The sequence below is a fragment of the Lagenorhynchus albirostris genome, chromosome 3 (assembly GCF_949774975.1).
Source record: "Lagenorhynchus albirostris chromosome 3, mLagAlb1.1, whole genome shotgun sequence".
Lineage (NCBI taxonomy): Eukaryota > Metazoa > Chordata > Mammalia > Artiodactyla > Delphinidae > Lagenorhynchus > Lagenorhynchus albirostris.
In genome coordinates, this window is record NC_083097.1 from 101,035,867 (window position 1) to 101,048,633 (window position 12,767).

The following is a 12,767-nucleotide window of genomic DNA, read 5'->3' on the forward strand; positions in this document are numbered from 1 at the left end:
CTGTGGCATGTGGGGTCTTCCCGGACCAGGGCTCGAACCTGTGTCCCCTGCACTGGCAGGCAGATTCTTGACCACTGTGCCACCAGGGAAGTCCTCAACCAATGGTTCTTGAAGGCCTACAGTATACCAGGTGCTGTACTGGGCCCTAAGGTTGCCATCGTTTCAGCAGTTTCTTTCCAAGACCCTCAAGAAATCCCAGAACTCTCTTTCAGAAAGATTCTTCCTGTTTGTGAACATCATGTACACCTGAGCTATAGTTAAATCAACTAATCCTGTATTGCTCCATGGAGAGTTGAATGTATAAACACAGTTATGTTAACAAGCTTCAATATGAGCAAACTGTTAACTTCAGTTTTCTTATCTTTAAAACAGGTGAACGATAATACCTAACCATAAAGTCGTTGCCAATATTAAATGGCATGAGGCATGTGAACTGCCTGGCAAGGGTCTGCCTCAGATTACGTTTAGTGCAAAAAGAGCTACTGCTGTAATTAGGCCTCTCTCTGCCTTCACAACCTTGGCTCAGTCCTTCTCTGAAGGCCAGGTACCAAAACACAGTCTAGAAGCCTGTGTGAAAGACAGCTGGGGGCGGGGTCTCCCAACAAGTTTCCTTGTTGCCTAACACATGGGGCAACCAGGGAGCATTAAATGGGTGCGATGGTCCAAGTAGAGGGGAAAATTGATGTGCGTCCTTGGGTGCTGACAAGTGTCAGCGTGTTGTACTTGTTCTGATACTGGCCCATGCAGCATTAGAGCCAGCCTTTGTGAGTCAGGCAGATGCTTATGTTTATTTTGTAACCTTGACCTCCTTGAGAGAACTTTCTGTGAGAAGGGAAGTAGCAACACTGTTGAAGAGTGGACCTTGGATGACACCCAGCCACTTCCTAACCATGTGTTTAACAGTCCCCAGTTGTTTAAATGCTTTGAGCCTTGGTTCTCATAAATAGGCATACTAGGAATGCTTTATATCCATTAGGGATTGTTTTAATCAAGTGAAATAATAGGTGTAAAGCCCTTAACACGTGGTTGGTTCTGTAGTAGTTAGTGTTGGCATTTGTTTCTAAGAATTTAAATCTTTATGTTGGATTTCTATAGAGAGTTCCCTAAGTTAGGCTTGTGTGGGATTCCTGATTTGAGTACATTGGATACTGTGAACCCCTCTCCTGTTCCTTCACTTTACCACCAAAGCAAAACAAAAACAACAACAATAATGCCTCTCAAGTAAACATTTCATAGAAATTCCAGTATGGCAAAGCGATTTGGGGTTCATGAAGTTGAATTAGAGTTTGACCTGTGTTTATTTTATTCATGAACTGTTTAGGATTTTCTCATGTCCGGTAGACACACTTTGTCAAAACCAATTAATGATAAGTTTTGCCAAATGCAAAATACAGTGCCATGAAAAAAGTTTACTTAGAACTCCAGAGAGCTTGAATATTATGACTTCATTTATTATTATTTTTTATACACGTCAGTGTGTACACGTCAATCCCAATCGCCCAATTCATCCCACCACCACCCCCCATCCCCCTGCCACTTTCCCCCTTGGTGTCCATATGTTTGTTCTCTACATCTGTGTATGACTTCATTTTTTTTTTTTTGTCTAAATGTTTTTATTGGAAACAGATAGTTGCACCAGCAAGAGCGTACTTTCCCCACTCCAAATTAAAACAGAGCACAACAGGGGCAAACATTTGGCAGGACAGTTCCAATGTGTGAACATCCTTCTTTCTACACACTGTGGTTGGGGTAACTTTATTTGTAAGCAGTCATTCTTAGACAAAATATTAACCCCAAAGTACTGATGTCACTCGAAAGGAAGTGGCCTTAATTTCATGTGTGGGGCAGTATGTTCTATAAATGCCAAAAGGTAGGAGAAGCACAAACACAACCCACTCTTTAAAAAAACTAAATAACTCAAAGTAGAATTTTTCCATCTCCCCACCCCTTCTCCTATAATAAAAAGTAGTGCTGGGCTCTGACACCCAGATTTAGTTTTTATCCTGGCCGTTTACGAAGTGTTCCCCCATATGACTTGCATCATTAGGGTTATGAATAATAGTTCATTCACTCTGAAGAAAGTATCTACTCCTTTCTCCCTTCTTGCCTTCGTGCTCATGTTCCTTGGGGGGGCTGCTATCTGAGGGTCTTTTAGAGCCACCGTGCTGTTTGGCTTCTTCCAAAAATTTGTCCAAAGCAAAAGGATCCTCCTCAAACTGAACTGGTCCTTCTCGGCCTCTTTGTCTACTGTCTGAACCAGGAAACTCCTTATCGGGAACAAATCTGTCAGTCTTTATTCTGGCTTCTAGGTCATCACCATACATGTCCTTGTCCAGATTTTTAGTGGGCCTGTAAATATTTGGGGCCATGTCTTTACCACCTCTCCAGGCTTGATCATAAACATTGTAAATTTCATCTTCTCCACCTGCAAACCCACTGTCCATACCCTTGGATTGGTTGAAGAGCCTTTGGTCATACTGAACTTCATTGGAAGTCCGAGGATTGGGCACACCCAGAGCAATGACTTCACTGATACCTCGATTTTCATTTCTCTGCAGTTTCGATCTCTTATCTGGAGCTGCCCTGGAGAGATTCCGGTCGTGCTGTCTCTCTTTTCGCCTGTCATGCTGGATTTCATCCCTCTCACGTGCCTCCCCATCCTCTTTTTCCACATGGGTTTTGATCCCAGCTCTTCTCTCCCTGGCTTTCTGGGCCATTTCTCTAAGTTTCTCTTCATGTTTCTCCTTTTCTTTTTGAGCCATCTTTCTCTCTACTTGAGCACGCATTTCCACAGCTCCACGAGCCTTCCGATCAGCAATGTAGAGGGCTTCGGCCAGTTTTGCAAAATTTTCATTGATGTGAACTGTCTGCAGTCCTCTTCCATCAGCTGCCAGATGTTCATCTAATGGAATTGTATAACCCTTTGCATTTTTCCAGTTTGAAATACAGGGAGGAATCTTCCACTCTTCTTCTTCCTTCACGGTCATCTTTCGGCTAGGAGAGTGCATGACAGGTGCAGGAGGAGAAGGTGGTCCCCGGGGAATCTTCTTATTACTCTTGAACCTTGGAGGCTCCATCGGATCTTTCTGCATTTCTACCATTCGAATAACTCTCTGTTTAGCTCCAGAGTTGAACGCCGCTCCTTGTTGAGATGGTGTGTATCGGATATACTGAGGAGCGGCCAGTTTATCAGCTGCTGCTCGGACTGGCATGGCTGCAGCAACCTTCTGCGATACGGATTTTTCTAAGGCTACCCTTGTCTTTTCTGTTATCTCTCTAATGGCTTCTTCATCAGGTCTTTGCAGGTCTGGGTCATCTGCACTCATGACTTCTTTGGGAACCAGGTCAGTGTACTTGCTATAAATGACCTTGTCTTTTGACTGTCCCTGTCGAGCAGTTGCATCATACTTAATTTTTCCTTCAGCATGCACCTGAATGGCCAGTGCATTTGACATTTTTCTCTTTCGTCCCATATCCAGGGGATACTGGGCCACGTGGCTCTCTGGAAAAGCACCTCCACCTCCCAAATCCTCCAATAACCGAGGTATCCAGCCTTTCCGGTACCCGTATGGGGGAGGTTCTCTTCGGGAGGAGACGAGGGAGGTCTGTCGTGATCTCTGCGATCTTGCCTTTTCTTCAGCCTCAAGCTGGTCCTGAGATAGATGAGTAGGTGCAGGCAAAAAGCTGGTGAGCGCCATCTCAGGACTTCATTTTTATGGGGAAAAAGTAGATGAGTCTTATGGATTGCCCGTGCAAATATGCACTTCTAAAGAAGTCTTCTTTTAATATTTTGCCATCATTTGCTTGAGGCATATGCAGTCTAGGGGGAGTGCAGCAGGGCGGAAAGTGTCTGGGCTTGAAGGTAAGCCAGACCTGGGTTCTCACCTGGACAGGTGTCCTAATGACTCAGTCTCTTCGTTTGTAAGGCTGGGGGAATGCTGGCACTGAGAGTTGTGAAGATAAACATGTAACTGAGATAACAAATGAAAAGCACATACTATGGTGTTGGACATACACTAAAAAATCGTTGCTGTTACTATCCTGGATCTAAAAAACAGGAGGAGAATGATAGATTTCTTTATTGCGGCAGCACGTGAGAAGCACACATTTTACCTTTTCTCGTGTCTTCTCTACCTCTGGCCTGGGCATCCCTGCTCTCCTGCTCAGTGCCACCTGCCCAGGGGTCCGAAGTCTCTTGGAGTCGACACTGCACAGGAGGAAGCTGTTTAGCCTGCCAGGTAGATTGCATGTCGTAAGCCTTCTGTCCAGAGATTGTAATGAAGCCGGCTGTGATTCTGGTGCGGTGAGGGGTGCGGTGTGCAGTTATTCTTGATGGGACCAAAGTGCCAGCAGCTCCAGTGACCGGGATTCCCCCTGAACCAGTTGGATCCGAAGGGCTCTGGTGTTGTTGCTGCCCGAGTGGTCCTGGTGGAGGGGCATCATGCTAGTAGCTTTTGGAATGTTCCTGGGATTTGGAGGTCAGAGTTGGAAGCCATGCACCCGGTTCATTGGGGGTTGATTTAGGAAACCAAAAAGAGTTTTCCAGTATCGTTATTAAACCCTGGAGAGAAACTTGAAACAAAAACTCAGTACAAAGGATAGCCCATGGGAGAGTGAGTTTTGGTAATTGAAGGAAGTGTTTTGTAAGCTTGAATGTCCAGTAATGTGCAGAGTTAAAATATAGGAAACATTTTCATATTGAAAATGGGTACAGAACCAAAAGTTCCAGGACCTGGCTTATTAAATAATAATGGTGAAAAGTGATTTAAAATCTTGTGTGTGTGTTTTAACGTTAGATGTGCAAAAGCTAGACTAAGTACTTCTTTTGTTTGATATATCCAGTGTTTGCTTCCTTTGGCTGCCCTGGGTCTATGCAGGAGCGCCTCCTGGCACGATGGAGAACTGTCGAGTTGTGATCTTTCCTCCTGAATTTCTTGTGCACGATTTTATATTTAAACCTTTATAAACAGTTCCACTAATGTTCTTCAGGTGCTGTACAGATTGTTCTTAAATGAATGTGGGTAGGCCCTGGATTCTTAAGTTGACTACAGTACTGTCATTTTCAAAGTATATGTTTATTTTCCAGTTTTTTAGATTTGGAGAGTTTTTAAAAAACAACATTTGCTCTATGTTAGTAATGTATTCATTTTCATTGGCCATTTATCATAGTGTCAGTTTATAAAAATAAAGAAATATTAGTCTTTGAAAGCCCCTTAACATATTTTGAACTGATCAACTGCTTAGTTAATATATCTGTAACATTGTAAGATAGTTAATTTTCAGGGATAGTTCCATGAAGGATAGATGGAGATTATTAAAGATCACTGCCATTTAACCTCTTGTGCTCTTAGTCTTAGCATACAAAGGAAGGAAAGCATTTATCTGTTATAAAGTAGCATAATTAATCTGTGTAACTTAGTAAATCTAGGCTTCAAATCCCTGCTTGTTGCCAGCTACGGGCAATCGACAAAGATAATGCATGATTCCAGCCCTCAAGGAGTTTGCAGTTTAGTTCTACACAAATGACACAGCACCCATGAAGCAATAATGAATGCTTTATGGTAATAGGTAGAAAAATAACAAGTTGTATTGAATGGAGGTTTTGAGAATGACATCAGTGAGGAGTAAAGTACCGGGAAGACTTCCTACAAGAAATGGCTTCAGCTGTGTTTTGAAGCATAGGTAGGATCTAGATAAGCAGATGGAAAGGATAAGCCTTTTGTGAAGGAACCCCTACCCCCCAAAAGGTAAAAACATGTAAATGAACATTATGTGATGGGGGATGGGAAGAGAGCAGTGTCCAGTGTGCAGGAGGTAGTGGTAGGTGGAGGGTGAAGTATTCTGGGTACATGGGGCAGAGCCAGGTGGCAGAGGTCCCTGTGGAGGACTGCCTTTTCTCTGTTTCTCCTGGAGGGTGGCAGCCACCATCGTTGAAGTGTCAGAGTTCATTCCACTTTTGACGGGGATTGGGGAGAGGAGGGCACATTCTAGAAGGTGGCATGTCTGAGTTGCTTTGGGGGGGGTGGTGGTGGAGAGGAGAGAATGCCTGTCACCAGTAGCAGGTAAGGATGGGATCGGAAACTTTGAAATTGGATAACTTTGTGCAGAGGTAAACAGGGCTGCAGAGCATATTTCTGAACAGCCAAGTGACATGAAAATGAGGACGTCATGTTGATTAAACTTACCTTGATGTACAGAATGTTTCCAAAGGGGGTTGATTGGAGTCAGCAATGAGACTATTGCCGTGGACCAGGCTAGGGTAGGGGGATGGAGAAGTGACAGGATGAAGGGACAGTGCCATAGGGTGGGTATGAGGGATTCCAGAACAGTGGGCTTTAGAAACTGTCTAGAATTGGTAGCTAAAAAAGGTAAATAAAAAATTGGCATGGACATATATACACTACCAAATGTAAAATAGATAGCTAGTGGGAAGCAGCCGCATGGCACAGGGAGATCAGCTCGGTGCTTTGTGTCCACCTAGAGGGGTGGGATAGGGAGGGTGGGAGGGAGACGCAAGAGGGAGGAGATATGGGGATATATGTATACATATAGCTGATGCACTTTGTTATACAGCAGCAACTAACACAATAATGTAAAGCAATTATACTCCAATAAAGATGTTAAAATTAAATAAATAAATAAAATAAAATTTAGTCCTCCACCTCTGATCTCTTCACTTGCCACTTTCTGCCCTACATGCCTGAACTGCTCCCCCATAGCTCAGTTGCTGGAGGCCCTGGGCTTCTCATGTCTCCGGATCTCATGTTCTTCTGCCTGCAGGAAACCTATCCTGCTCTCCCACCCCCAGTTGGTTAGCTTGTGTTTTCCGTTTCTGAACCAATTCCAGTTTCACTTCCTCCTAGTAGCCAATGACAAGATTTTCACCTTTGCCCAAGAGTTTGCCTCTTATTCCCTTGACTGTGTCTTCATGTTCACTGTTCAGATGATGCTTGAGACACAGTGTGATTCTGGACAGGAGAGGCAAGGGGAGGGGTCTGTTACCTGAAAACTGGGTTTGCCTCTTGGTGGGCATTGAGCCAAAAGATACATCCAAACCAAGGATCGGGGAGAAGGAAGGATGAATATTTGCAGCAAGTAAAGAGAACACCGGGGATCTTTCCCAAAGCAGTGTCTCCCCTAACAGCAAAACTGGGGAAGTTTTAAGCTAAGGGTTCATGCACATTCATGAAGGGGCTGCAGCAGAGAATTCAGCATAGAATTGGGGCAAAGGTCGACAGAGTCCAACAGACAGATCGACAGAGCTCGATACATAGGTTTTGTCCCTGTCTTCCAAGTGCCTGGTTGGTCATCAGTCCAGGTGAAGCACATGGGTAGGCGAGGCCCACTGTGTGGTTAGGGGCCCAGCAGCTGTTCTAGAGAGAACAGAGGGGTCAGGAGGAAGAGGTGAGGATGTGGACCTTTGAGGAGCCGTTTCAGTGGGGGGGATGGAAGTCAGATTGCAGTGAATTAGGGAAGTTGGAGAGAGTGAGGAAAATGGAGTGTGGACCCTTTCAGGTGCTTTGACAGTGAAAGGAGGGAAAGAAAGCACAGCAGCAAGAAGAAAAGCAGGGTCAGGTAAAGGCTCTTTCTAAATCAGAACACTGACAGTGAGTATTTCAAGGTCAAGGGGAGGGGACAGTGGTGTGAGAGCCTGAGGAATCTGAAGGGAGAAGGAGTGTAAGTGGAAAAGAGGCTTCTGCGAGGCAGACTTCTGTTCTTGGAGTTGCTTTTCTTGTCAGGTAACCGGCTTGTGCCAATGACTCAGCCATACAAAGTTTGGGATTAAGGGGTGAGTTTAGAGCACATCATCTAATGGAAATATAAAGCGAGCCACATATTTCTAGTAGCCATATTTTAAAAAGTAAAAAGAAACAGGTGAAATGAATTGTAATAATATATTTTATTTAGCCCAATAAATCCAACATATTATTTAACTTGTCATCCATATAAAATGATGAATATTTTATATTTTTTGTAGTAGCTTTTTTTTTTTTTTTTTGAGGTACGCGGGCCTCTCACTGTTGTGGCCTCTCCCGTTGCAGAGCACAGGCTCCGGACGTGCAGGCTCAGCGGCCATGGCTCACGGGCCCAGCCGCTCCACGGCATGTGGGATCTTCCCGGACCGGGGCACGAACCCGTGTTCCCTGCATCGGCAGGCGGACTCTCAACCACTGCGCCACCAGGGAAGCCCTGTAGTAGCTTTTTAAATTGGGTGTGTTTTACATGTAGAGGACACCTCCCTTCGGGCTAGCCGCATTTCAAATGCCCAATAGTGGTTTGTGGTGAGTGTTGCCATATTAGACAAGCCAGATTTGAAGAGTAGGAGGGGTCCAGTTTACAGCAAGTCATGTACTGAGGCAGGATCAAGGTATCCACTTTGGGGAGCTGAAATTTTATGTTTTAGATCCTTTAGCTACTGATGAGAATTTAATCTCACTATTCTTTGTCTCTACTGTCAACCTGAATACTCTCCAGGCTCTTGGTTTCTGCTTAGATGAGATATGTTGGGCTTGTGTTCCACCTGGCCTTAGGTGGATGGAATTGTGGAACTAGGAAGCCGTATTCAAGGCAGCTCAAGTCACTCTTTGGACTCAGTTCCCAGTTGCTACCACTTAGTAGCTGTGACTCACTGAGCAAGTTACTTTACTTTTCCATGCCTCAGTTTCCTGATCTCTAAAATGGGGATAGTAATGACCAGTTTTTATTATATGAAATTCTATAGGCACGTCATAGTGTTGTTGCAAAAATTAAGTCTGGAGGGTTGACCTATACTCAAGGCTTAACAGATTTTAAAAGGGGATGTTTAGATTACTTTATTTGAGTCAGTGTTAATCATCATTATAGATTTTTTTTTAACTTTTCTGGAGACTAGAACTTTATGAAATGTTACTTGACATTGGAGTTTAAACAGAAAATCTTGTGTTTTTCTTTGGAAAAGTATGAAAGCATAAAGCTTCACATTTACTCAATTAAAATACATGGAGCAATAATCAATATATTATCCTTAGGAGCCACCTGAAGTTGGGTGATATGCTCTTTAAAATCTTCCACAAGTTGCTTTCTTCAATAGCAAACTTGAGTTTGGAGTCTCTGGTGTTTCTGAGCAGTGCACTGACATAAGACTGCTTGGTTCTAATTGCATGCATCCCATGTTGGGAAAACTTTTTCATTATGAATATCTGAATGAGAGCTGTTAGGATGGAGCTGGAGATGAGAGGGAGGGGAACAAGGGAAGTAGAAACCTTGTTAAGAGCCACTGCCCATGTGCCCTTTATCTGTCAGTCAATATCCCATTTTTCAAATGAGGTTTTGCAATAACCAGATAGCGAGAGCACATCCTTAAGTGAGGATTGCAGGAACCTGCCTGCCTGCCTGCTTTGTCCAGCTCACCCTTTCTAACTGAGCTCAAAGTTGACTTTTGCCTATAAAAGTGGAAAATGGGCCTGATAAAAATGTTTAGTCTGCAGGGCCTTGTTTTATTTATCATATCAGAAAAGAACAATGTTTTGTGTTGTGGTCAAAATAGAAGCCGACCTTGCTTGTTCACAAAAGCTCAAATCCTGGAGATAAGGGGGGCAAAATAATAGAGTACAATGGAAAGAGTAGAGTGTAATTATTTGTAGCTTGTCAAGTGAAGCCCTTTCAGGCCCCAAGTGATTCAAATCTGGGAACTCTGCACAATTCTGTAAACTAACCACAACCAGCATCAGAGAAATCTCCCCTGGCCCGCAGACAGCACTGAAATTGCATCAGTTTGTCATGCACTGAGCATGCCAGCCTCACACAATATCATTTGGTTGCAAATGGGCCTGCCCCCAAAGCCCTGAAATACATTCTGTGGTATCTGACTCTTGGCCTGCGATTTGTCATGTCCCTGCTGCTATCAGCGTACAGTAATTTTAATAGATTCTGATGGCTTCCCGGTAGAAACGCGGGATGCATCTGGTTTGGGCATAGGACACTGAAGAGATTCTTCTGGCTGTAAACAACAGGATTGCATGCAGAAAAAAATTGGAGATGCATTTTATTTCATTAAAAATTGGTTTTAGGTTACAAGCATGTGTTTTCTGAATTATAAAATAAAAATCCCTGCACAGTTTAATAGCTGTAAAACATATTGCTTGTTTTTATCTTTAAAGTAGTTAACTCTTTAGAAGTGTATTTCTGGCAGCAGTGTCACATTTTAGAAGTCACAGCTGTAAGTATGGAATGAGTCTAGTAAATGTAATAGTTTATTTAGCCCCTTGCTACTCGATATGTGGTCCACGGAGCAGCAGCCCTGGTGGGTGTTTGTTAGAAATGCAGACTCTCAGGACCCACCCCAGACCTACGGGAATCACTCTGCATTCTCACAAGATCCCCAGGAGATGCACCTGCACAGGAAAGTTTGAGAAGCTGAGAAACTCAGGCTTAGAGCACAGGCTTCCGAGTCGGAGAGACAGAGCTGTACTCAGATTCCATCTTCTGACTTAGTGTGTTTGACTTTGGGTGATTTGGGCTAGACTTCAGATTTCTTATCTACAGAGTGGGGCTTATATAACTACATCATATGGTTATTTTGAGGATGACATTAAGTTATGAATACGTAGAAATATAAATATCTCTACCTATACCTCTATATGGTGCCTGACATGGAGGGAACATACAATAAATGAAAGATGGATAGCGGTGCCTCTGTGGACTTTTGCCTTAAGAGCGTGAACAATTTGTCTAATTGTGAAATAACTCACCTGCAGATAATTTCCACAATAGAGGGATTATGAATTTTGTCGACAAACTGTGGCTGAGTGTGGCTGAACTTGGTCTCCCTCCTCTCCTCACATAATCCCCTGTCGGTTCGCCTTTGTCCCGTAGTGTCATCCTGTCATGATTTAGAGTATATGGCAGAGCCATGGACAGCGCTAGCTACCTGGAAAGGTGTATAAAATAAACCTGCCGATTCCTGGAGGCTGGACTTAGTACCATCTCAGCATCTGCCAGGTCCTGGTTCTAGAGCCCGCCCCTCGGTGTCTGGCCTCCTGGCCCTGACCCTGGCCCAGTGTGGAAGAATCTCCTGCCCTCATCTGTAGGCCCTATGTTCTGGTCCCACTGTGGGTGCTCAGGGCTCTCTGTGTTCCCAAACCCTCCTGATTGTCACAGGCGGGGGCGGAGGGCAGCACTTTTTCCTAGTATGGACCTGTGGGGAAAAAATACAAAGACAAAAAGTAACAGCCCGATATAAAACAACTTTTTATTTTTTCTTGGGAAACACTGTTTTTCCCTCCCTTCATCTCTTTTTCTTTTCCCCCCCTCCCAATCTCTCAATCTTCTGTCTGTAAATGTAAAATTTTCAGCTCACTGGCTTTTAAAATTATGAATAATAACATAAAACTTTAGTTAAATCACTCAAAAGTATAATTTATTTCCATATCTGAACCAGTTAAGGCAATGGGGATGGGAAGGATGAGGGAGAAATGGGAATGGGTGAGGAATTGGGGCCGGCTGGGCACAGAGACAGGGGGGTGGAGTGTAGGAATGGATGGGGCAGAGCAAAGGACAGGGGAGCAGAGAAGGAGAGATGGAGTACAGAGCAAGGAGTGTCGAGGCAAGAGGGGGAGTCAGCTGGGCTACCAATGTTTGGTCAGTGTCAGTTAACTGGCTCATCTGTGTTTCAGAAGGTAGGAGGTAACTGCCCCTCAACACAATTTCCTCATCTTGGAACTGCCTGTAAAATCTTGCATGTTATGTGTGTGTATGTTTCCAGGGAGGTCTGCAGATTTTCACATCTGTGACCCCAAGAAAGGCTGAGAAATCACTTATTCCAAATCACAATTCCAGACTACCTTCTTGCCAAAGATGAAACAGCTCTTTAAGTTGTATTTCTGTATATTTGATTTCCTTTTTTGTTAAGCAGTCTTATTAATGTAATAGCATCTTTCTGTATTTGTTCATATATAGTTCGTATCTAGCTAAATCTCTTGATGTCTTGAAATGAACAGATGGCATATCTTCCTGAATATTGTATTTTTTTCTTTTCAAATTTTAAACTAATGTGATTAATTGGTTGCTTTAGAGATGGTTCACTTTTGTCATAACTCTCTGAACTTCTATTAATGTCTGCGCATTACGTTAAAGGGTTAATGCATCCAGTAGGCTTTCAGAACTGTCAGAAATGTATTACCCAAGATTGTCACATCACTGATTCTTATGTTAGAACTTTGCTTGGATAGACTGATAAATATTTTTGTGGTAATCTCATTGGTTGTATAGAGGAAGCAGTGTCAGAGGGTTAATGACACTGTTTGCTTTATTCAGTTGAATATATGTGTCCATTTTAACTTATGAAATTAGAATTTGGAAGTCTCAGACATGAAACACATTTTCTAACTTTTCCTTGGGTTCCTATAGGAATAAGTTGGTCTGATATGAATTATGGATCATCTCTCTACTTATTATTGTTATATTGAATGACCCTCAGTTGTTTCTTTATCTGACAAAACATATGTCAGACAATCCATTTCTCTCAGTAAAGTCTGCGCTCAATAATTATAGCCCCAACTGCACTTGACTCATCTTAAACTTTAATAATGCAGAATAAGCAAGAGAGACTGTAAAGTATGTCAGGTGAGGATTAAGAGAAAGGTTCTGACAGAAGAGTCGGCAGGTGAGATTGAACACAGACCTCTCAGCAGAGGTGCTCTCCACTCTTGGTACCCTCATAGCCCTACCCACCCCCCAACTCCTTGATACCTGTTATTCAATCAGACCAGCTTATTAAACAGAGAGAG

The 12,767-nt window shown here is 43.3% G+C and overlaps 2 protein-coding genes across 3 annotated transcripts in view; one reads left to right on the plus strand and one right to left on the minus strand.

Moving 5' to 3' along the window:
- SNX24 (sorting nexin 24) overlaps positions 1–12,767 on the plus strand; it is a 162,832-nt gene that overhangs the window by 19,660 nt on the left and 130,405 nt on the right. The gene's annotated exons all lie outside the window — the stretch shown is intronic.
- LOC132518205 (SNW domain-containing protein 1-like) lies at positions 1,947–3,698 on the minus strand. Its single transcript, XM_060146215.1, has one exon. The coding sequence runs from the start codon at positions 3,696–3,698 to the stop codon at positions 2,064–2,066; it is 1,635 nt and encodes a 544-aa protein (XP_060002198.1). The 3' UTR covers positions 1,947–2,063.

What these genes read in the sequence shown, in the direction of transcription:
- LOC132518205 (XM_060146215.1), bottom strand. Translation starts at nt 3,698, where the DNA reads ATGGCGCTCACCAGCTTTTTGCCTGCACCTACTCATCTATCTCAGGAC.